This window comes from Phacochoerus africanus, chromosome 2 (genome assembly GCF_016906955.1).
Source record: "Phacochoerus africanus isolate WHEZ1 chromosome 2, ROS_Pafr_v1, whole genome shotgun sequence".
Classification (NCBI taxonomy): Eukaryota; Metazoa; Chordata; class Mammalia; order Artiodactyla; family Suidae; genus Phacochoerus; species Phacochoerus africanus.
Genome location: NC_062545.1, coordinates 86,411,295 through 86,436,258, shown reverse-complemented (window position 1 = coordinate 86,436,258; position 24,964 = coordinate 86,411,295). Strand labels below are relative to the sequence as shown.

At 43.9% G+C, this 24,964-nt stretch overlaps 1 protein-coding gene across 1 annotated transcript in view; it reads left to right on the top strand.

Annotated features, from left to right (window-relative positions):
* Positions 1-358: 358 nt before the first annotated feature.
* The window catches only part of SH3BGRL2 (SH3 domain binding glutamate rich protein like 2), a 65,979-nt gene continuing 41,373 nt past the window's right edge, over positions 359-24,964 (top strand). The window contains exon 1 of the mRNA XM_047763404.1: positions 359-914. Coding sequence (XP_047619360.1) covers positions 870-914 — 45 coding nt within the window. The 5' untranslated portion in view covers positions 359-869. The remainder of the gene's footprint in view (positions 915-24,964) is intronic.

The following is a 24,964-nucleotide window of genomic DNA, read 5'->3' as shown; positions in this document are numbered from 1 at the left end:
TAGCAGGATTCTAATTTCGCTTGGTGTTTTTTTCTACTACAATTACAGGTTTGCTAGAAAAATAAAATATCGGTTGTGCTTTCACCTGGGTTTCTAATTTTCAACGTCTACCAAAAAAAAAAAAAAAACCAACAAAAAACCGAATTCCGCTCATTTACCCTCAATCACCTTCCTGCAATCTCCAGAGCCTATGGGAAAACAGAGGAGCGCCCAGTCGTCCCCCCACGCCGGCCCCTCCGCCCCCTCCCGGGCGCCCGGCCGCGCCACCCCGCTGGTTGCGGGTCGCTGGGGCTCGCACGGCGCGCAGGCGGCCAGGAGACTTAGGTCTCGGCGGGCTCCACGGTGTCTGTTGACATTTCTGGGTGGGGATGCTCCAAGCCAGTCAACCACAACACAGCACCCAACCCCGGACTTTGAACCAGGCTATTCTCGCCTAGTTTTCTTTTTTTCCCCCTGGTCTCGCTAGGATCCCGGCCACCCCTGTCACAGCTCCTTCCCGGCCTCGGCTGTTCTTCTCCACCCGCGAGGGTCCGGGATCCACGCGCAGTAAGCAAGCGGCTGCAAGGAGCTCAGTCCACCCGCCACTCAGGAAGGGGACCGGGACTACAACTCCCAGCACGCTCCGCGGCCCGCTGCCGCCCCACCCCTCCCCCTCCTCCTTACCTCGGTTGGCGGCCGGGAAGCTCTGAGCTTTCATCTGCGGACCCGGCGGGAGGGAGCCGGTTTCCTGCGATCGTCCCGGCTCCGAGTGCTGTGCCCGGCGGTGGTGGCGAAGGCGGCAGCGGCGGCTCTCAGTCGAGTTCTGCCTCCGCGTCCGCGCCTGCCCGGAGCCCGCGGGGACAGACGGTTTGTCCCGGCGCGGCGAGAGGATGGTCATCCGCGTGTTCATCGCCTCCTCCTCGGGCTTCGTGGCGGTGAGCACTTAGGGGACCGGCCGTTGGCCGGTGTCGGCTCTGTTGGGGTAAGGGGCGTTGGGCGCGGGTCCTGCAGGAAGCGCGCGGCGCTTGCCCGTGAGAGTCTCCGCTCGCGGCGCGTCCGGCGGCGGGAGCCCGCGCCCGGCAGGTGATCCACTGCACTTGGACAACAATGAATAGGGCGGGGAGCAGAGGTGGATGGGGTACCCCAGACCCACTCACGTGCCCACCCTGCTTGGCCTGCGAGGAGACGGGGAAATGGAGTCTGCAGGGAGCCCCTAGCTCCAGTTTTTGGGCTTGGGAATTTGGGGGGAGGGCGAGAGCTTCGTGGGTCCCACTTCCCTTGGTGTTAGTTCTTGCCGATTTGGGAATTTCAGCTTGTTTATGTTTTGTTCGGGAGCTTGTTAGGCTGCTGGGTTTGCTAACCTGCCTCCCTAATGAACCAAGTTTAAGTGGGAATTGCTCCCCCCCCCATACCCCGGCACCAAGCGCGTTTCTTCAGTTTTATACCAGCGAAAAGAGGGTGGCCAACCAGGTTTGTCCTGTCGTGCCCGGGTTTTTGGTTTGTTTTCTCTTTTTTTTTTTTTGCCTAGGGTGCTATATTTTTATATCTATGTAAACGTGGTGCGTTTGGTGCGTTTTTTTCCCCCTAAAATGTTGTAGTTAGTTTCACCTTGAAATATATAAATTGTGGTCTCTTTAATTATTTTAAGCTTTTTTTTTTTTTTTTGGTCGATATTCTTGAAATTTTTTAGAAAGAATTTTGGGAGGAAGAAGTTACGAAGGTGGATGTCAGATTTTAAGGAAGATTCAGTCATGTATTTGATAGCCCATTAAGACATGGACCAATGTGTTTACATGATTATTAAGATTTGGTTACCTTAACTAAGAGTTAAACTATAGGTTTAAACTATAGATTTAAGAGCCTCTTTAGTGAGGCATAGAGTCAAATACATCAAAAAGTGCATTATTGATTGGTTAAAATATGGTCTGGTCACTTAGTTGCCTGCCCAGCAACTCAACCAGATTTTCCCAGAATTTGTTTTCTGAAGCAGAAGAGATGGAGGATGGAATGAAATAATTTGCAACACAGCAGTGAGATTTTTAAATTAAAAAGGAATTGACTTCTGGAAGGGAAAAAAAAAAAAAAAAAGCCCTTTTTTGCATTAGTAACAATAGATGGGAAACTTCAGTTTATCTTTATATGCAGGCATGTCCTGGTCCCCAGACCTAGATAGTTTTGGTGTTTCTTGTTATTTGTGGCTGCTTAGTCATACCTGCCTTTTATAGATTTCTCCACTGAAGTTACACTTCATGTATTTGGAAACTCCGTACTGTTTCGTGGATAGGTTTTTTTCAAATTCACTCCTTCATAAGAGTGATGCAAAGTTTTAGGTTTCGTCATGGACCTGCATGCTTATATAGTTACTGTAATAGCATTTTACTGACTGCAGAAAGGATGCTTTATAGTATAAAGAAGCCTGCACTATTTATAATGAACAAGTCAAAGTCAAAATTGGTTGGATGCAGTGACTTGACTTATTCGTTCAGTAGGTAGTATATCAAGAGAGTTCTCGAACTCTGCATCTGTTTCCTCAGTTCCATTAACAGATATTAATTGCCTGCCTGCTGTGTGCCTTTTTAATTTTTAAATTTAATGTTAGGTGTTTTGCACATGAAGCTAGTCTTGAGGGACCCAAGTATTGAGGCAGTGGGTGTTGCCTCATCTCTGCCTGAGTTTCTTGTCCTTAGAATGAAGGGTTGTGGTAAATAACTCAGCATTTTATCCTAGCTTGAAGGTGCTTGGACTTGGTAGTTGAGGAAATGTAGATAAATCCTTATAATGGCTTCTTTCACATTAACAGTGCACATGCTGGTATCAAAGTGAATTTATTCTCTTCCTTTGGTCTTTACAGGGCTATCTCAGGTCTCCTCTCTGCCCCAGCCGGTAGTATGTGTTCTAACATGATAGGGTTTGAGCTGGAAGATGGACTCTGTGATCACATATGGGACAGCCCATAAACACATAAAATATGATAAAACTATCTATTTTAATGTGTCTGATCTTCCCAGGTCTCAGACAATCCTCAGTCATTCAGTCTCTCCAATTGTAATATTATGTCCTATGTCAGTATACAGTGTTTCTGTGATTATGTAATATCGATATTTTTGGTGATGATAGCTTATGCTAGCTTATAGGTAAGAGTAATGATTTCTAAGAGATAATGAAGTTGTTTAGGTCAACTACTGAGCAGAAGAGGCCAGCTGAGACTGGTGGCATTGTGCTGTATTGAGTATATTGGGCTGTGTTGGCAGTTGTCCCCTCCCTCCCCCCCTCAGGTAGGCAGTGTTGTGTTTACCAACTTTGTTTCATTAGGTGATCAACAAGCACATGGGAGAGCAAATGATTTGATTCCCAAGTCAATTTGATTTTAGCTGGAGTTGATGAAACTATAAGGAAGGGATGTGACTAGATCATTTTAGCTGGAGTTGATGAAACTATAAGGAAGGGATGTGTCCCAGGAATTCCCAAAAAGCTGCTCTGCCCTAATCACCAATAGATTTGTTTGTTTGTTTTGTTAAACAGCCCCTTTAGGGAAAAATCCTCAAGTCTTGTTCTGATTTCCAAGACTCTCTAGCTTCAACACCTAGCAGTGGTGGTTGGAATAATTAACACCAAGGGGTGCTTGCCCTTTTCCCTAACTCCAGGTAAAATCTGCTTTTACTAGGAAATAAAAGCTATTATGCTAGCTCGAAAGTCAGGACAGCCTATGGAAGTTCCGGGGCCAGGGATTGAATCTGAGCCTCAGCTGTGACCTACATCACAGCTGCAGCAGTGCTGGATCTTTTAACCCTCTGCCAGGGATCGAACCCACACCTCCCAAGCAATCTGAGCCACTGCAGTTGGATTCTTTTTTTTTTTTTTTGGAAGTTAGGTTCTTAACCCACTGTGCCACAGAAGGAACTAAAGTCAGATTTCTTATGCAGGTGACTGTGTTGCTGTCATTCACATCCTAGTGAAGGGCATTTTATTTCAGTCATAAGGAAAAAGTGCAGTCACAGAAGGGCCGTTTTAAAATTTAACTTACTCTGCGTCCTGGTAATTTTATCCAGGAAATATATTTCTCTGACTTTTACATTTCAAAGCATTGAAATTAGCCAGTGATTTCATTCATTCAGCAAGCATTTTCGAGGGTCTGCTCCTGGCCCAGTCCTGTTCTTGGTCTCCTGGGAATTGGAGGCATGAAGAGGGTGTGGTTTCTGTCCTTAAGGAATTCAGGTGGGGACCAGGCAGCAAAATAAGATAGGAAAGGTGAAACCTCCAGTGATAAAGTACAGCCCAAGGACACATGCTTCTTTCAGGAACATTCTTACCGGAGATAGAAATAATATAGGCGGCAGAGGGATGCTTTGCAGGATGTCAGATAAGGAGGAAATGTGCCAGAAATCATAAAATATGCATGTGGGAGCCTTAGGCAGATGGCAGAGAGAAGGATTGATACTGGATTTGGATGCCAAGCCCACCTAGTTCAGGCTAGAGAGGGAGGAGCCTTAGGTGGGAGGGGCAGGCAGTGAGGGTCCCCATGGACTTCTTTTGAGGACAGGGTGGACTTGAAAGTCCTTGAGAACAGCCCATGATAACAAACAAACTTTTGGAGTTCCCCCTGTGGTGCATTGGAAATAAACCTGACTAGTATCCATGAGGATGTGGTTTCGATCCCTGTCCACACTCAGTGGGTTGGAGATCCGGCGTTGCCATGAGCTGTGGTGTAGGTCGAAGATGTGGCTCAGATCCCGCTTTGCTGTGGCAGTGGTGTAGGGCGGCAGCTGAAGCTGTAGTTGAAATCCCTGGCGGGGGAACCTCCGTATGCCATGGGTGTGGCTCTAAAAACAAAAGAAAAAAAAAAGCAACAAAATTCCTAGTGCTCAGCATCTCAGAGAGGTCATCAAGATCTGTAGCTGGCCTGCAGTCTGGGGCCTTTGGTCCCCAGGGAACAAGGTGCTGTCTGGCAGGGTGGGACCCCTGGTATGTGATTTCAGAGAATCCTTTACCCTTCTGCTTGCCTTGACCAAAATTTCTCAAAAGTGTTTCTCTTTCTGTTAAAAGTTCTTGGGCTCAGTTGTTAGAGCTGCAAAGTACCCAAAGAGATTTTGTAGTGAGGTGTCCAGCCACCTCATTTCACAGACAAGGACGTTTGGGCATAGAGACTAAGTGACTTGCCCTGATGTTGTCTATGTCAGTCAGTGCAGAGGTAAGGGTTAAAGGGAAGCGGGGTCTCCTGACTCCTGACTGTCTTCATTGGTGTGTCCATTCAGCTGGATATTCATTCATGCCCTGGTCGATGGCAGCCACTTATCAGGCCATCACTGAAAAACCTATTAAGAACCATGCAAGCTGTTAGGTGCTGTTTGGTGCTAGGTGCAGATGACGGTCAGGAGAGCAGACACAGACTCTGGCTTCAGTGGCGCAAATCAGTGCCGACTCTCCACAGCCCACAGGGTTGGGATGCAAACTATCTCATCAAGGAGCATGGAGGGCGAATGTTCCTTCATTCAGCTTGGGGGGTATTTCCACGGGATGAGGTGAAATGAACTAGACAGCCCTGGCATGTCCCTGGGTATTGGAGGGAATAGTCATGGGGAGGACAAGGTACAGAGAAATTGGAAGCGGAGTTGGAAGACATGGACCTTTGCCCCTGTCTGTAGCTATGTTTTCAGGTGAGGGTGGGAGTGGAGGGAAGCACACAGAAACTGCTCAGAGTTGTCCAGATTTTTTTTTTCTTTTTGTTGTTTTAGGGCCACACCTGCGGCATATGGAGGTTCCCAGCCTAGGGGTCGAATCAGCGCTACAGCTGCCAGCCTATACCACAGCCATGCCAGATCCAAGCCACATTGGCGATCTACATCACAGCTCCTGGCAACGACAGATCCCTGACCCACTGAGCAAGGCCAGGGATTGAACCCACATCCTCATGGATCCTAGTCGGGTTTATTAACCGAGCCAAAAAAGAAACTCCTGTCCTGTTTGTTTTAGCTGTAGAAAGACATACCCATGCTTTGCTTTGCATGACTTAAAACTCTTTAAATATGCAGTCATCAGTTTCATCTCTATAGGATGTACTGTGAAGCTTCACTTGTGTAAGGGAGCTTCCAGAAAGAGTTCCAAGGCACTTAAATTCAGGATGTGACCATGTAGAACAGAATGCACTTTAATTCCTAAGTGATTCTAATGCCAGACGGAGCTAGTGAGAGTAAGCCTGAGCTTGCTAGACTCGTTTACAAAAGCCTGAGTCACATGGCGAGGTTTATTCTCAGTTCCCAGGTGGAGGGGCTGAAGTTAACGGATCTGAGATCATGTGCAATAGATGGTGGGCCCCTGAGTCAAAATCTGGTGGACAGGTGGCTCCAATGCTTCTAGAACAGAGTTCCTCTGCTGTGGGAAGATGAGAGTATAGGGACGCTGGAGGTCCTGCAGTGTCCTGGCCCGTTCCCCATGAGAGCTGCCCCTTATACAATGCCAGTGGTACCCTGATAAGAGACAGTGCTGAAGGGCACCGGTGGGGAGAGTGTGGGGTGAGTTGAGGGAAGAAGTAAGCTGAGGGTGAGCAGGTAAGAAATAATCAGGAGAAGCAGGAGTAAGTTGGGGGCACATGGATGAGGATGTTTGTGTAAGGGAATGTGCGACTGGGGAAAGCTATGTTGTTTTTCTAGGGCTGCCATTATCACAATCCAAGAATTGCCAGGCTTAATAGAAATTTTTGTTTTTTAGGACCACACCTGGGGCATATGGAAGTTCCCAGGCTAGGGTTGAATCAGAGGTATAGCTGCTGGCCTGTGCCACAGCCACAGCAATGCCAGATCCCTGACCCACTGAGCAAGGCCATGGATGGAACCCTCATCCTCATGGATACTAGTTAGATTTGTTTCTGCTGTGCCACAATGGAAACTCCCTAAACAACTGAAATTTGTCTCACAGTTCTGGAGGCAGAAGTGAAGATCAGAGTGTTGGCAGCGTTGCCTCCTTTCTGCAGGCTGTGAGGGAGACCGTTCTATGCCTTTAACTTCCTGAGACTTGCTGGCGGTCTTTGGCATTCCTTGGCATGTAGATTATGGTCCCGATATTCGTCTTCATGTCCACATGGCATTCCTTTTCTGTATGTGTCTGTCTCTGTGCCCACACTTCCCTCTTTTGTAAGGACACAGTCATAGTGACCTTGAGCCTACCCTAGTGACATAATCTGAACTCTTATCATCTGCAAAGATCCTATTTCCAAATAAGGTCACATTCATAGGTACCTGGGGCAAGGGGGGTTAGGACTTCACCATCTTTTAGGGTGAGGAGTACACAATTCAACCGGAGCATGCAAGATGAGGGTTGAAAGAGAAGGACTAATTGATGGCATTTCTCCCTTTTAATTGCAAAGATTATGGGTGAATTTCCTGAGTCTTAAAGTCAGCAGCTGGATATGGAATTATATGGAGTTATAGTCAATGTATAATAAGGTCCATTAGTAGAAAGGGAGATTTATCAATACCCCAAGTGAAGACCTGATCTCAGTTTTTCTAGTTCATTTTAATATTTCCCAAATTTGATATTTTTCCCATTCTGTGATATTTTGAACTTGTTAATATAATCAAGGGCATGGACTTTTTTTACAAAATTAGGGGTTTTTTAAAATCCGTTTGCGTTAAGACACTTAAATAAATATTTCATTCTCTTTGAGGAAACTAAATTTTGACAACTATCTATAAAAGTATGAGGTGGTTTCCACACTGCAGGATTGTAAGCTTGATTGAGTCCTTTTTTTTTTCCTTCTGTATTTTTTCAATTTTTTGATCCAAACCAGAGAGCAACTATTGTGGAAAAAACAAAAGCAAAAAAAAAACAAACTAACAGTTCTGCAGGAACCAGTGTGAGATACTAACTCAAAAGAATATTTCTTCTTTAGGTTTTTTTCATGTTTCATTTATAAAAAGTTCTGAAAAGAATTGTGGATTTTTTCAATAAAGTTAGAAATGGGTGACATAGAAAAAATCTGGATTCTTAGTGAAATGTTTCACGTTTGACATAAAAAGTGACATGACAGTGGTTATTATATGTGAAAGTTTGAAACATTTTATTTTGAAATGCAGATTTGAAAAAAATGGGGTCACGGATTATTAGTTCAGCTTGTAAATGTTAACTTTTAAGAAAGATACCCTCTAAATTCAGAAGGAGACCCTGTTACATTAGTTTTTCAGTAGGAGTGGCTTTAATGCTTGTTAGTTTAGTCACAGGGTTAGCTGAAAAACTGAAGTTCTGATATAAATCATGTTCCTGTGTTTATTATTTTTCTGTGATCTTTTTTTTGTTTTGTTTTGTTTTGTTTTGTTTTTAGGGCTGCACCTGTGGCATATGGTAGTTCCCAAGCTAGGGGTCAAATCGGAGCTGCAGCTGCCAGCCTATATCACAGTCACAGCAACTCAGGGTCTTCAACCCACTGAGCCAGGCCAGAGATCACACCCGTATCCTCATGGATACTAGTCGGATTTGTTTCCGCTGAGCCACAACAAGGAACTCCCTCTGTGATCAATTTTATATATTATTCTCAAATAACAAATGCTGCAGAGGGTGTAGAAAAAAGGGAACCCTCCTACATTGTTGGTGGGAATGTAAATTGGTACAACCACTATGGAAAATGGTATGGAGGTATCTTAGGAAACTAAATATAGAACTACCATATGACCCAGCAATCCCACTCTTGGGCTTGTATCCTGACAAAACTTCCCTTGAAAAAGACACATGCACCTGTATGTTCATTGCAGTACTATTCACAATAGCCCAGACATGGAAGCAACCTAAATATCCATCAACAGATGAATGGATTAAGAAGATGTGGTACATATACACAATGGAATATTACTCAGCCATAAAAAACCAAAATAATGCCATTTGCAGCAACATAGATGGAACTAGACACTCTCATACTAAGTGAATAAGTCAGAAAAAGAAAGACAAATACCATATGATATCACTTATGTCTGGAATCTATGGCACAAATGAACCTTTCCACAGAAAAGAAACTCATGGACTTGGAGAACAGACTTTTGGTTGCCAGGTGGGAGGGGGAGGGGGTGGGATGGACTGGGATGGGCTGGGATGGACTGGGAGTCTGGGGTTAATAGATGCAAACTGCTGCCTTTGGAGTGAATAAGCAATGAGACCCTACTGTATAGCACTGGGAACTATATCTAGTCACTTATGATGGAGGATAATGCGAGGAAAAGAATGTACATATGTATGTGTGACTGGGTCACCTTGCTGTGCAGTAGAAAACTGTCAGAACACTGTAAACCAGCTATGATGGAAAAAATAAAAATCATTTTAAAAGAAGATGAAAAAATTTTATATATTATTCCATTTATCTACTTTGTGAAAAGGGATCTTAGCTTTCTTTTCTTTTCTTTACTTTTTCCTCTTTTTAGGGCTGTACCTGCTGCATATGGAAGTTCAGAGGCTAGGGGTTGAATCAGAGCTACAGCCACCGGCCTACACCACAGCTCGTGGCAATGCCAGATCCTTAACCCACTGAGTGAGGCCAGGGATTGAACCCGTGTTCTCATGGATACTAGTTAGTTTCTTAACCCACTGAGCCGCAATGGGAACTCCTGACTAGCTTTCCAAATTAGAAATTTAGTGAAAATTTGTTTTTTTTTTCTCTATGAAATGACGCATGCTTATTAACAGGTGAGGGAATTTTCCACTTCTGATTATGTATGATTGTCTTTTGGGGGCTTCTTTCTAGTTTTCTTTCATTATCATGTCATTGAACCTTTTTTGATGTTTTTAGACCAATAGCAGTTGGTATTTACCGCTGCCAAATTTTGGATTGATGATTGGAGTTGCTAGGAGAGGTGGAGCCGGGGCTGGTGAAGTTGCACCTGAGCAGTCTCCTTGAAAGCAGTGGTTTCCCTCTTGTCCTCTTTAGGCTTCTCGGAGTCCATCTGCCAGCACAGGCTAGTTCCTCAGGAACCAGTCTGTGGTAATTTCTGGGCCAGGGATCATCAAATCTGAGCCACAGTTGCAACCTAACCTGAAGCTGCCACAGCACTGGAACCTCTCTGCAGGGCTGGGTCTCGAACTGTGTCTCAGAGCTCCCAAGATGCTCCTGATCCTGCTGTGCCACAGCAGGAATTCGCCGACTGTGGTCATTTAAAGTTAATGTTGTTATTTCTTTTATGTTTGATTTTTTTTTTTTCCCTCCCAAACCCTAAAGAAGTCAGACTAGGAACAACAGTACTTAATTGAATGTTTTCCTTTGGGACTCATGACAGCTCTGCTGCTGTAGGTCTGAAAGTTGAACTAGATGCCAGCAGAGAAGGTCCCCCAACCTGTGATCCCAGGCACTTCTAGCCTGGAATGGCCCCTGGGACACTCTGGAACAGTTTAGCTATTCTCCTAGATCTGATCCTTTGTGTTACCATTGACAGCTTATTTCTTTCTGAGGGAATCTGACTCTTTAGGGCTGGCTTAGTAACTGAAAAAACCCCAAAGGAGGTTTCCTGGAGCTGACCCCCAAGAGTTGACCAGGAGGCATGTTGTGTATTGGGGTGTGTCTGCCTTGTTGTGGGACCTTCATGGGCGTCCTGCCAATATCCCCTCAGAGCTCCCAAAGCGGAAATGGAACCTTGGCTATGACTGAGGCCAGTTCTACTACTTCAGGATGCATTTTCCATTTCCTGCTGGTGATAGCCCAGATCTGGAAATGGCTTTTTGTCCCCTTGGCTCTAGTGGCTTTGGGAGTGGAGGGGTGGGAGTAAGAGGTGACTTGCTTGACAGGTCAGTTCAGTGGTATTTGGTAAATGCAAATATATATAGTTGAAGTCAGCAGCTATTGCTACATACCAATCAAATACTAAAAACAAAACAACTGGTGGCCTACTAGTTAAGGATTTGTTATTGTCACTGCTGTGGCTCTGGTTTAATCTCTGGCCCAGGAATTTCCACATGCGTGGGTGCAGCCAGAAAAACAAAACAAAACAACTAACAAAGACCTACTATACAGCACAGAGAATGATAATCTTTTGTAATAGCCTATAAGAGAAAATAATTTTAAAAAGAATAGATCCATGTACATGTATAACTGAATCACTATGCTGTACACTTGAAACTAACACATTATAAATCAACTGTAATTTTTTTAAAGTAAACTAAAAAATACACTACCTATATGCAGCTTAGTTGGGAAAAGAGTTTGTGACACTAATATCTGACTTAAATTGGTTTATGAACACAATCTGATTTCAAATAAAACAAGTTGAAATGATAAACAAAAGCCAAACAAGAACCCCCAAGCAACACAGCCAACATAGCTTTTGAGTAGTTTCTTTTCCTTCTGTGGGTTGCACAAAGAGTGGGAGTATGGCCTTCATTCATGACATTCCATGTGGAGTGAAGCTTCCAGGTTCTTGGCTTTAGTAATTACATTCACTGTGACAGCTCCTTTGACTAGAAATTGACCATTTTCATAAGCCTGGACCCCCAGTTGGCAGGAGGTTTGGGCCGTATTATCTTTTTTTTTTTTTTTGTCTTTTTGCCATTTCTAGTGCCGCTCCCACAGCATATGGGGGTTCCCAGGCTAGGGGTCCAATCTGAGCTGTAGCTGCATGCCTACGCCAGAGCCACAGCAACACAGGATCTGAGCTGCATCTGCAACCTACACCACAGCTCACAGCAACGGCGGGATCCTTAAACCCACTGAGTGAGGCCAGGGATGGAAACCACAACGTCATGGTTCCTAGTGGGATTCGTTAACCACTGAGCCACAACGGGGAACTCCCTTTTATTTCTTTCTTTTTAAAATCTTTTTTTTATTTTGCATTGTCCACTAGGTCTTTGTGTTGAATGTCTGCTGATATATTTAATCCTGGAGTCAGTTTACATTCCAAAGTGCTTGCTTCTGCCTCATCTTTGGAGATCTGCCATTGGATAGATGAAACAGCGTAGCCCATTGGCTACAGTGGTCATGACTGGGGCGGGGCTTGGCCCAAATCCTAGTCTGCCATTGGTGAGGGGCATGGTCTTAGGCAAGTAGCCTCTGCCTCTTCATTTGTAAAGTGGGACAGGAGCAGTACCTTGTGTATGGGGTTGCTGTGAAGCTTGAAGATTCCTTCAATGACATATTCCATATAGACTGCCTGGTATATAGGAAGCACTCAGTGTTTTATCTGTTATTCCTATTACATCATCATAAACAGCAGCAGTAGGAGTAATAGCAGTAATAAAAACCCGAAAAATTATAACCCTAGCTCATGCAAGATCTTTAATCATTGAAATAAAATATACAGTACATAATACTTACTAAGCCAACGGTGTATGTTGGTATAATTTTTGGAGAGTTTTTAGTAAATTTAAGTGTAAAGAGTTTTCTACTGAAATTTGTATTAACAAGAACATTACAATTTGAGGTTGTTCCCCAAACAAACCACTTAATTAGAGTTCTGTAATTTTTGAACACTTTATAGGGACATAGCATGCTGTGCACGAAGCATTAAACCATATTTATTCACTACCTACAAAGTGCTTACTGCGATGTAAATGATTATTCTCTGCTGTACATAGTGCATGGTTTTTGTTTTTTTTCTCTTTTCTGGCTGCACCCGCATAATGGAAAGTCTTCCTGGGCTAGGGATCAAACCCATGCCACAACAGCAGCCCTAGCCACTGCAGTGACAATGCTGGATCCTTAGGGTGCTGGGACACCAGGGAACTCCACAATATATGATTTTAGAGTCCTAATCTGATTTAAGGCTTCCTAAACTCAGCAAGTGGATTTCATCTCCCATGGCAGCTGACTGCTGGGTGGTGCCTGCCTGGAGAGCTGGGAGAGGGGTTTTGGAGCCTGGTCTGGGGTCAGCTGAAAAACACTCAATGTGATTGACTGTTGATGTCTGCATTGGCACCGGAGGAGGGAGGACCAGAGCTCATTTGCATATGATGAACCAGCCCTGTCTTCGCCTCTATGCGGTTGGGCTCCATTTTTTAAATTTGTGTAACTGAATGTAGAATATTTTCAGACTGAGTAAGAAGGAGGAGAAATATGAGACAGTAGGTTGAATTGATGGATAATGTCCTCTGCAAATATCTCTGATGTGGGAGGGTGGGGGTGGGGACAGGAGTAAAGGGTCAGGATTTCTGGGTGGAAGGAGTGTGAGTGATACTTCCCCGAAAAGACAGTAATTGTCCTGACTGTAAAACTGGACACCAAACCTTGATGCTGGTGAAAGGTAGGCAGGGTGCTTCCAGATCTGCCAGATGGGCAGGTGATTGTTGGTAAAAGAGATAAGGGGGCTTTGTGGGACAAGATAGTGGAGACAGGGGAGAGAAGAAAAAGCACTGGAGTAGGTGGATTCTAAGATAAGCCTGCCCCCTGTGCTCAGCCTTGGACCTTGACAGGTCAGGTAAACAATGAGTGTTTACCTGGGCCCAGCAATGTGATATTTTCCCTGCAAATTATTCCATCCTTCCAGTCGCCCTACAGGCCATGGTCTGTTATACCCATTTTACAGATGAGAATGGTGAGGCACAGAGTGATTAGGTACCATGTCCAGGATCAGTCAACTCAGTGAAACCACGTTTGAACCCCTGTCTTCTCTTTTGTGTCAGGTACTCTCTTGGTTACTAATCCGAGACGGGTGAGAACCTGGTCATCTGACCCAGAAAGGTGGCCAGGCTAACAGTGTGTGAGTTCTTCCAGCTAACAAAAGGGCAAGGGGCAGGCCTCCGAAGACCATTTCCAGGGTCCCCACTCAGTGGTTGAGCAGTAATTATAGGCACAGTGTCCACAGGGCTTGTGAAAGCTTGACTTCTTCATAGACTGATAAAAGATGTAAGGAGTATGGGTTGAGATGGACAGCTAATATTTCATGTGATAATAACAGCTACCACTTATAGCTTGTACAGAAAGTACTCGGGGCTTTTAGTTTGCTCTTTGTATTCCTTAAACTAACTTGGTTTGGCATGGTAGCCCTTGGAAGTGGAGAGAATGTGGATTTTAGGAGTGGGAAGACCTGGGTTTGAATTAGGCCTCTGCTCCACTAACCAGCAGGGTAGCTTAGCAAAGTCTTTTTATTTGTCTGGACCTCAGCATCTCCATTTGTAAAGTTGTTGGAGCTTAAATAAGTGGTAATGTTATTATAAGTTTCATTCATATTTGTCAGCAGTAATTCTCTGGTCTTCGGTAAATGTTCAACTTTAAATGAACTACTAAGATTTAATTAATTACGGAAAAAATTGTTTGTATAATCAGATAGCAGGCCTTCCCTAGGAAGGCCTGAAATTGACATTGTTTATTAGGGTCTATAGTGTAAGCTAGAGATCATGGTTTGCTTGTAGAGGCTAGCACTCCTTTGACTTAACAGTACTTTAAAAAACTTCGAGCAAAGATTTTATTTTAAAATTTTATTTATGCATTTTTTTTTAGGGCGGTACCTGCGACATATGGAAGTTCCCAGGCTAGGGGTTGAATCAGAGCTGCAGCTGTGGGCCTACACCACAGCCACAGCAACATCAGATCCAAGCTGCATTTGTGACCTACACAACAGCTCACAGCAACGTCGGATCATTAACCCACTGAGTGAGTCCAGGGATCAAACCTGCATCCTCATGGATACTAGTTGGATTCATTTCTGCTGCACCACAATGGGAACTCCTGAACGAAGATTTTAAATCCTGGGAGATGTTTTTCTCTCCCACACACATCATCTGGGTTTCTCATTCTTCTTGAGACTTCTGAAGATCTGTTGACCCCGGAGCCTCACTCCATCCTGACATGGATCTACTGAAACTGATTAGTGGCGGCCCCTTCCTTAGGGCATGTACCCCCTGAAGTCTCCATAGCCCCTTATCATTCCCACTGTTTTCCCAACTCTGAGCCATTTCTTCACTCTTTTTCTTATAATAGAAAATATTTCTTGGCATCCATGTCCATCAAAAGTGGGTTATATTGAGAGGGTTATATGTTTCAAGAAGAATGGGAGCCAGTGAATTTTTTTTTTTTTTTGGTGGAAGGAAGGAAATAATAGCTCTCACTGGCCATTAGGTGTTTGTTGGCTGCATTCTTTTATATTAGCTGCCAAACTCCTGTGGGTATTTGAATATTTGATTCTTTGTGAAAGCTAATTATTATGGGAGGTAAAAAGTGTCTCTCTAGAAATGCAGCTCAGAACTGCAACGAAGTGCTACCTCACACCCATCAGAATGACCATCTACAAAAAGTCTACACATAAATGCTGGAGAGGGTGTGGAGAAAAGGGAACCCTCCTATACTGTTGGCGGGAATGCAAATTTTATTTTATTTTATTTTTTATTTTTTATTTTTTGTCTTTTCGCCATTTCTTGGGCCGCCCCCGCAACATATGGAGGTTCCCAGGCTAGGGGTCTAATCGGAGCTGTAGCCACCAGCCTACGTCACAGCCACAGCCACATGGGATCCGAGCCGCGTCTGCGACCTACACCACAGCTCACAGCAATGCCTGATCATTAACCCACTGAGCAAGGCCAGGGATCGAACCCGAACCTCATGGTTCCTAGTCGGATTTGTTAACCACTGCGCCACGACAGGAACTCTGGGAATGTAAATTTTAATACAACCCCTGTGAAAAACTGTACAGAGATGCCTTAAAAAAAACTAAAAATAGAGTTGCCATATGATCCAGCAATCCTACTCCTGGTCATGTACCTAGACAAAACTAAATAGAAAAGATACATGCACCCCTATGTTCATAGCAGCACTATTTACAGTAGCTAAGACAACCTAAATGCCCATCGACAGAGGAATGGATAAAGATGATAAGGTGCATATATAAAGTGTAATATTACTCAGCCATTAAAAAGAATGAAACAGTGCCATTTGCAGTAACATAGATGGACCTGGAGATTATCATACTAACTAAGTCAGACAAAGACAGATAACTATATGATGTCACTCACATGTGGAATGTAAAATACCGACACAAATGAACTTATCTGCAAAACAAGAACAGATATAGAGAACAGATTTGTAGTTGCCAAGGGGGAAGGGGTGGGGGAGGGAAGGATTGGGAGTTTGGGATTAGCAGAGACAAACTATTATATATGGAATGGATAAACAAGACGATCCTACTGTATATATAGCGCAGGGACCTATATTCACTCTTCTGTGATAAACCATAATGGAAAAGAATATGAAAAAGAATATGTCTGTGTATAACTGAATCACTTTGCTGTACAGCAGAAATTAACACAACATTGTAAATTAGCTATACCTCAATAAAATTGTTTTAAAAGATGGTCTTCTATTTCCGGTTTCTGCTGTGCCAACTTGCCAGTCACTCAGTAATCTGAGAACTGTTGCTTATGGTCATCGTTTTCTAGGACAGAGCTTCTTTTCGAAGGGTAAACTTGAAGTTGATCATACCCTATGCCACAGTTTATCAGCAGCACCACAATTGACATCTTGGGCCACGTAGTTCTTTGTTGTGGGGCTTATCCTGCACTGCGCCTTGTCTCTACGCACTGGGTACTGATAAGAATACCCCCTGCTCGCCAGTGTGACAACCAGAAATGTCTCTAGATATTCTCAAATGTCCCCTGGGGGGTTAACCTCCTTTCCATCACCACTTGCCCCTGCTCCTGCAGAAAGGGAGTGCTCTCAGTGTGAGACTTAAGTTGCTTTAAGCTTGGAAGGACCTGAAGGGATCATTTAGTTCATCTGTTTCTTGGTAAGTAAATGACTAGTTCACCTCTATGCTGCCTGCCCTGATCCTTCTGGAGCAGTGTACTGAGGGCCTGGGAGAGTATGTTTCTGGTAATGCCGTTTAATCAGCTTTGTGAGAGTTCCCATTGTGGCTCAACAGAAATGAATCTGACTAGCATCCATGAGGACACAGGTCTGATCTCTGGCCTTGATCAGTGGGTTGGGGATCTGGTGTTGCCGTGAGCTGTGGTGTAGGTCGCAGACATGGCTCAGATCTGGCATTGCTGCGGCTGTGGTATAGGCTGGTGTCTCTACCTCCAGTTTGACCCCTAGCCTGGGAACCTCCAGGTGCTTCTGGTACGGCCCTAAAACAAGTAAAAAATTAAAAAATAAAATAAATAACCAGCTTTGTGACTTTGGACAAGAAACTTCTCTAAGCTTCAGTTTCTTGCCATGTTATTACTGTTTTCTAACTGAGATAATTCATGTAATGTAATGGTCACCATTTAAAATAGCTGTTTTTGTGGGTTTTGGTGTATTCCCTGTGTTGTGCAACCATCACCAGTAATTCCTCTTCATTCCTTCACACACACACACCCCTGCCCCCCAGCTCCACCAGCCCCTGGCAACCACTAATCTACTTTCTGCCTCTATGGATTTGCTTGTTCTGGACATTCCATATAAATGGGATTATACAATATGTGAATTTTTGTGTCTGGCTTCCTTCACTTGGCATAATGTTTCTCATAATCCATGCCTGTTGTAGAATATATCAGCACTTTGTTTCTTTTTTTTTTTTTTTTTCCGATAGGCAAGAAATAGATTTATTAAGGCAGGACACTTGTGAGAGATGCAAGCAGTCAAGCAAGGAGGTTCTGCACCCTATTTCTTTTTATAGTTGAATAATATTCCATGTATGAATATATCACACTTTGTTTATTCACTCATCAGTTGATATTTGGGTTGTTGCCATTTCTTGGCTGTTATGAACAATGCTACTGTGAACGTTTGTGTTCAAGGTTTTGCATAAATGTGGTTTTCTGGGGTATAGTCTTAGGAGAGGAGTTAGTAGTTGATATGGTAATCTCTGTTAGCTATTCCACTTTACACTCCCATGAGCATGTTATGAGGGTTCCGGCTTCTCCACATCCTCACTAGCACTTGTTGTTGTCTCTTTTTCATTATGGCCATTTTAGTAGGTGTGCCGTGGAATCTCACCATGTTTTTTTTTTTTTTTTTTTTTGCTTTTTAGGGCCGCACTTATGGCATATGGAGGTTCCCAGGCTAGTGGTCAAATCAGAGCCACAGCTGCCAGCCTACACCACAGCCACAGCAAGTAGGGATCTGAGCCTCATCTGCGACCTACACCACAGCTCATGGCAACACTGGATCCTTAACCCATTGAGCCAGGCCAGGGATTGAACCTGCAACCTCATGGTTCCTAGTCAGATTTGTTTTTGCTATGCCACAGTAGGAAGTACCGAGATTCTTTTTTTTTTTTTTTAATAAGCTAGCTCTTTTTAATTTTTTTTATTCCACACTTAGATCAATCTGAAAAAATTGTCTGTCTATATAATTAACCGAGTTAATCAGTTCCTACGTATTTGTGAGTATCCCATGTTCAAGCATGTTCTGGATGCAGTGTTAATATATGACATGGTCCTTTCCCCACAAAGAGCTAATAATCTGATTGAGGAGAAAAGATGAACATAGAAAACAGAGCCACATGCTAGAATGATCTATCTTGTAGGTAAGTCTCCAGGGCAAGTATATTTATGTGAATGAGGGCAAGAAATGCCATATTCAGAGCTAGACAGAAAGACAGCATCTCTTGAATTGGGAAAGTACATCTTTTTAAGATTGTAGAAAGTGTCACTTACATAAAAGGCTCCAGTGGGAAACTGAGAGACTTTTTTTTTTCCCCCCCAAAATATTTTGTATGAGCTTGTGAACTGGAACAGATGTCACCTTTCCTGTTCCCTTTTTGTCCAAGGAACAAATTTGATTTGTGTACCTGCGTCACCCTTCATTTTAGACCAGATGATTCCTTTTCCACTGTGTGCGTTTCCTATAGAGGGAGAGTGTGACTAACACACGTCCTGTAGTGAGTTCCATGGTGATAGTTTGGAGATAATTAACAATTCTAGGAGCTAATTAACAGAGATGAGATGATTAATAATTCACCTGTTTGAATTCCTTTTCCATTAAAAGGGGGAGAAAAAAGGATCATCCTTTTAATAAGATTTAATCTATGAGGTTTCCTGCTAATGAGGTTTCAGGTAGCAAAACCTAATTGGCTCCCTAGGGCTTTTAGTTTCAGGGCTTAACTTTCTGGCCTGGTATCTTGGGACTTCTGATTGGATTTTTTTTTTTTTTCTTCCTTTTCTTTTTAGGGCCACACCCATGGCATATGGAATTTCCTGGGCAGCAGAGGCCTACGTACCAACACAGCCACGGCAACATCAGATGAGAGCTGCATCTGCAACCTATGCTGCAGCTTGTGGAAACACCAGATCCTTAACCCACTGAGTAAGACCAGGGATCAAACTCACATCCTCACAGATACTAGTCAGGTTCTTATTTTCCTTTTTAAAAAATTTTTTAAAAGCCTAGTTGATTTACAATGTGCCAGTTTCACTTTGATCAAATCATGACCTACTTTTGCAGCATTTTCTCTCACTATTCTTGGGACTATTGTATACATACACCAGGCTTTTGCTTCTTTGCACTACTGTATACATACATACATGAGGCTTTTTTTTTAACCCCTGCCTTCTTGCCTTTTCTCATGCCATTTTCTTTGCCTTGCCTGTGCTGATCCTGCATTGGGACTAGTCAGAGTCCCCTCCCTTTTTTGAAGCTCATGCTAATAGCATTTCCCAATGAAGCCATCCTCCCAAACACCCGCTTTGCTCTCCAAACCTGGAGGACAGCTTCCACAGCTTTCCAGGGCACAGCCCTTACAATGCTCTCCTGAGGCCTCTATGCATCTCATCTTGGCTACAATTATTTTGTACTCAGCTGGTTTGAACTCCCAAGTTCTAAATTCCTTAAGGTCGGGGATGGTTCTGATCATCTTTTTATTCTCCTCCCACCCCCAAGTTTCCTTTTAGAGAATTTGGCATAATGCATTTCCTGAACACATGAAAAAGAAATATTGCTTCTCTAGGAGTTCCCGTTGTGGCTCAGCGGTTAACGAATCCAATTGGGAACCATGAGGTTGCGGGTTTGATCTCTGGCCTTGCTCAGTGGGTTGAGGATCCGGCGTTGCCATGAGCTGTGGTGTAGTTTGCAGACGAGGCTTGGATCCCGTGTTGCTGTGGCTCTGGTGGAGGCCGGTGGCTGCAGCTCCAATTCGACCCCTAGCCAGGGAAGCTCCATATGCCACAGGAGCGACCCAAGAAAATGGCAAAAAGACCAAAAAAAAAAGAAAGAAAGAAAGAAAGAAATATTGCTTCTCTAGCTTCCACATCAAAAATAAAAGCTAATAAAGAGTTGGTGACCGTGCCAGGGCGGGACTGGAGTGGAGTAGATGGAAGTCTGGTTGGAAAATATAAAGGCTTCAAGGGACATGATGTATTTCACTGCTTCTTAAATAAGTGGCACGAAGAATTGACATTATCAGAGGTGAGTTTGTTATGGTCTTAGTCCTCTTATCAGATAACAGAATTCTAGAACTTTCATTTGGGAAGAAGCAGCGAGATCTGTGGGGCAGGGGGCTGCCCTCAGAACATCACACAGATGACTGCGAATGAAATAGGCCCCCACGTAGGGGGTCACCCAGGGAGGCTCTGAAAGCAGAAGTGGAGAATTCTAGAAGCACAGCTTCAGGCTCTCTTGGGCCTAAGATGAAACAACAGGCTCTGAGAATGTCAGCTACTACATCAGAGGACAAAAATGGGTCCTAAGGATGATTCTTAGTCTAGAGCAGATGAAATCAGGGTTGGCATATTTTGGTTTGATGTACCCTACTGAACAATGCAGGGAACACATGTGCATTTTAGAAAAATTTCAAAATAAAAATAGCTTAAAATAAGATAATAATAAGTTCCTGTTGGAGTTCCCGTCATGGCTCAGTGGTTAACGAATCCGACTAGGAACCATGAGGTTGCAGGTTCAATCCCTGGCCTTGCTCAGTGGGTTAAGGATCCTGTGTTGCTATAAGCTGTGGCATAGTTTGCAGATGCGGCTTGGATTCATTGTTGTCGCAGCTGTGGTGTAGGCCTCAGCTGCAGTTCCAGTTCAACCCCTGGCCTGGGAACTTCCATATACCGGAGGTGCGGCCATCAAAAAGAAAAGAAAGTGAGGGTAATAATAAATTGGTGCTTAAAGGGCCAAGTTTCAGTTATATGGAAAACCTCAAACTCCAATCCCAGGAGAAAGTAACCTCCTTTCTCTTAACTCTATCCCCATGCGGCAACTCCTCTTTGGCCTTCCTTTTCCCTGTCTCTCCCTTCTGTACTATACCTGTAGACTTTTTCCTCATCATCCTAGGTGCTGTTTACTTTATAGTCCTTCTTTCCATATTTCTGATGCTAAGCTTCTGTTTCTTGCTTACACCTCAGCTGTAGCATTATAGCCCTTCCCATGTACCTTCTCCACTGAGCACCTGCCTTTGGGCTGCTCTAGCCCTGCGTGCACTTGCGTGTTACCTCCTTTGTCCTATGGAAATTGTGGACAAGCCCTGTCTCCAACCCTAACCCCCAACAACTGTGCACAGCCTCAAATTGGACCTTTCTTTTTCACCTCTGTCCCCCCTAGTTCCTAGGGCAGTGTCTACAGCATTGCAGGACCTCCCCAAGGTCTTGTAAAACCTGTTGAGTGACTCATGGCTCCTTGACCTTGCGGAGACTCAGGTTTTTCTAGGTCCTGCCTTTCTCTGCTCTCTCGCCCAGTTCTCTGTTCCTTTCTCCATGGCGTCTTTAGAGTCGAGATGGAATGCAGAAACTACATGGTGAAAGAGGGAGAGGAATTTGAGGTGGAGACACCAGAATTTGGAGGCACTCTTCAAGACAGGCTTTATCTTATCTGGGCTGCAGGAATATTGGGTCTTCTGTTGGAAGGCTGGGTGCTTTCGGAGATTCCAGCAAGCTTTCTATGCTCCTAGTGGCGCTTGTGCAGAACCTGAGCAGAATCAGGTGTCCAGTGGAGTGGAGTTAGGTAGTTGGGATTCTCAGCAGACAGGGTGCACCAGCCTAGCTCAGTAGCCCAGGGAGGGAGGAGAAAGTGATGGGGCGGGTCCATGGGATGCAAGCGAGAAGGTGCAGGCTTTCTCTCAAGCATCAGTGTGCACCTGCTATGGAAATATGCACTTATCATATGATCCTCCATAAAATGTAACTGTCAGAATAATCTGCTGTCCCCATAATTATTTGTCAAAGGTAAACAGGTGTAGTTTCCGGATCATCTCTGAGTCTTTTCATACAAGTGATGATGGGCTGATGTAGAAATGGGAAGAACAGATTTCAAACACACTGTTGCAGTGCCAAACTCCGGCTCCAGATAAAGGCATGGCCTTTGGCTGCAGTCCTGTCATTCTCGGTGTGGAAAATACCATCCTCAGCAGGATTTCCTCATTACTGCAGAGGATTTTGACTATGATAGCAAGTTTTGCTGGAGCAGCTTTTTCTACACACTATCCCCTAATTAACAGGAAGCGTGTTTATGAAGTTATGTATAATTTTCATAGATAGTCTTGCAAGATAGTGGCATTCCAGGTTCGTATTTTATACTTGGGTGACTCTTCCCTTTGAAAAAATAAACACAGCATCTTGATGGGGAATGTAAAAACAATAACATCAAACCACCCACATTTCTCATTCCAGGTTTTTGCTAGCGATTTTTTTATGGCTTCACATTGCTAAGTAATACAAGTTATTTGGCTTTTTTTTTTTTTTCAAAATGCAGAGTAAAAATATTTTATTGCATGAGTTGATGGAGGAACTAGTTAGAGCTATTTACATTTAGCAGGTGGGAATGGAGACAGATCAGCTCACAGGTAGGTGACTAGCAGCTCCTGGAAGGCTCCCTGCTGAGTCCGGGGTGGGGGCAGATGTGAGGCACACAGTCTTCATCTTCCAGAGGATTTTGGAGTTAGATTGGGGAAAAAGGCACAGACACACACAACTGTTAAAAGCAGTACCAGGCCGTATGTCACTAAACGCTAGGTGGATGGTGACTGTGGGTTATAACGGCAGTTTGATGAGGAGGCGATCTGGGAGGACAGTGGTTGGTGAAAGTCAGGGTTTCTCAGCATCCACACTGTTGACGTTTGGGGTGGGGGATGTCCTGTATATCATAGGATGTTTAGCAGCTTCCCTGGCCTCTGCCCACTAGTTGCCAGTTGTGACAGCCAATGTGACAACCAAAAATGCCTGCAGACATCAGCAAATGTTTCCTCGGGGGAGCAAAACTGCCCCAACTGAGCAACACTGTGTTAGGGTAGTTGAACACAGTGTGGGTTTGGGGCTGAACTTGGAAAAATAAATAGAACTTGGATAGGAAGTGGAGGCTATATGGAGATGATTTAATTGACAGGAGTCATTATATAATGACTCAGCCAATTTTGGAGTTCCCGCTGTGGCACAGTGGGTTAAGAATCCAATTGCAGCAGCTTGGGTTATTGAGGAGGTGTGTATTCGCTCCCCAGCCTGGCGCAGTGGGTTAAAGGATCCAGCGTTGCTGCAGCTGTGGCTGAGATTCAGTCCCTGGCCCAGGAACTTCATATGCCTTGGGTGTGGCCATTAAACAAAACAAAAAAAAAAAGATCCAGTCAAATTCTTTGCCTTTTTTTTCTTTTAAGAGCCACATAGGTGGCATATGGAGGTTGCCAGGCTAGGGGTCAAATCCGAGCTACAGCTGCCAGCCTACACCACACCCATAGCAACTCAGGATCCGAGTCACATCTTCGACCTGTCACCTGCAATGCAACTTACGGCAACACTGGATCCTTAACCCACTGATAGAGGCCAGGGATCAGACCCACATCTGCGTGGATACTAGTTGGATTCATTTCTGCTGTGCCATGACAGGAACTCCTCTTTTCCTTTCTTTTTTTTTATGTTTTCTTTTATCGATTGAGGTATAGTTAATTTACAGTGTCATGTTAGTTTCAAGTGTACAGCAAAGTGATTCAGTTATGTCTGTCTATCTGTCTGTCTATCTATCTATCAGATTCTTTTCCTTTATAGGTTACTGTAAGATATTGAGTATAATTCCCTGTGCTATAAGTAGGTCCTTGTTGTTCATCTATTTTATATATAGTAGTGTGTATATGTTAATCCCAAACTCCTAATTTATTTTCCACCCTCATGACCCAGTCACTTCTCCATCAGTCAGTTTTGGAGCAGGCTGAAAGTGTGATCTGTGGAGTACAGTTGTGGATAAAGATTTAGAAACTTCTCTGGCAAGTTTACAGAATAATTTTATGGTTTTTTGACTGTAATAATGAAAACTTGAGGCTTCTATTTTGTGTGTCTTTGTCATTTCATTTTTCTAGAAATTCATTTTCTGAAAGTATCAGAATATTAAAACATTGGGACATTAAAGTATGGGAACATTAGAACAGCAAGAACACCACCAAAGTGGTCCTTTACCACTGAGGCTTTGAGGAGCAATGAGGCTGTGAGCAAAGTGGACTTAGGATGCACAGTGAGAGAATAGGATGGACTCATTGTGGCCCGCATGGACCATAAAGGTGGGCTGATGACTGAGCTCTCACAGAGTGCCTGCCACATCTTTGGGCTGGTACTCAGTATTTGCAGGATGAATGAACTAATGCCCACACAGCAGAATGGACTTTGGAGTAGGGAGGGGGATCCAACGGATGTTTTTGAGATGGAAATAACATTAGGAGGGCGTGTTTATCATTTGGCCTGAATCTGGGTTTCTTTTTCAGCCATCCCATTATTTCCACTTAGAAACCTTTTCTAAGTACTTGGCTTGGGCCATGATTTTAAAGTGATAATTGCCCATTAGGAACTTCCATTTGTTCATTTCAGACCTTGTGTTTAGATGATGATGTGTGTTCCTCCCCCTTGTGATTTGTAAACATTTTAATATCTTTGGCAGAAAGATACTTTTGTGATTATTCTGCAGTGCTTAAAACTTTCCCTTAAAGAAATAAAAGTAGCGTGCATTTTGGTTCATTTGCATCTTCTGTGAGTGGAACAGGATTTTGCCCTTGGCACTTTTTTGTTTTTAGCCCAGGGCCAAGGATGGAACCCATACCACAGCAGTGATAACACCAGATCTTTAACTTGCTGATTGCTACTGTTTTTATAGTGGCATTGATGGGTCTCTGCCTCTTAATTTAAATTCCTGTTTGGATCCCTG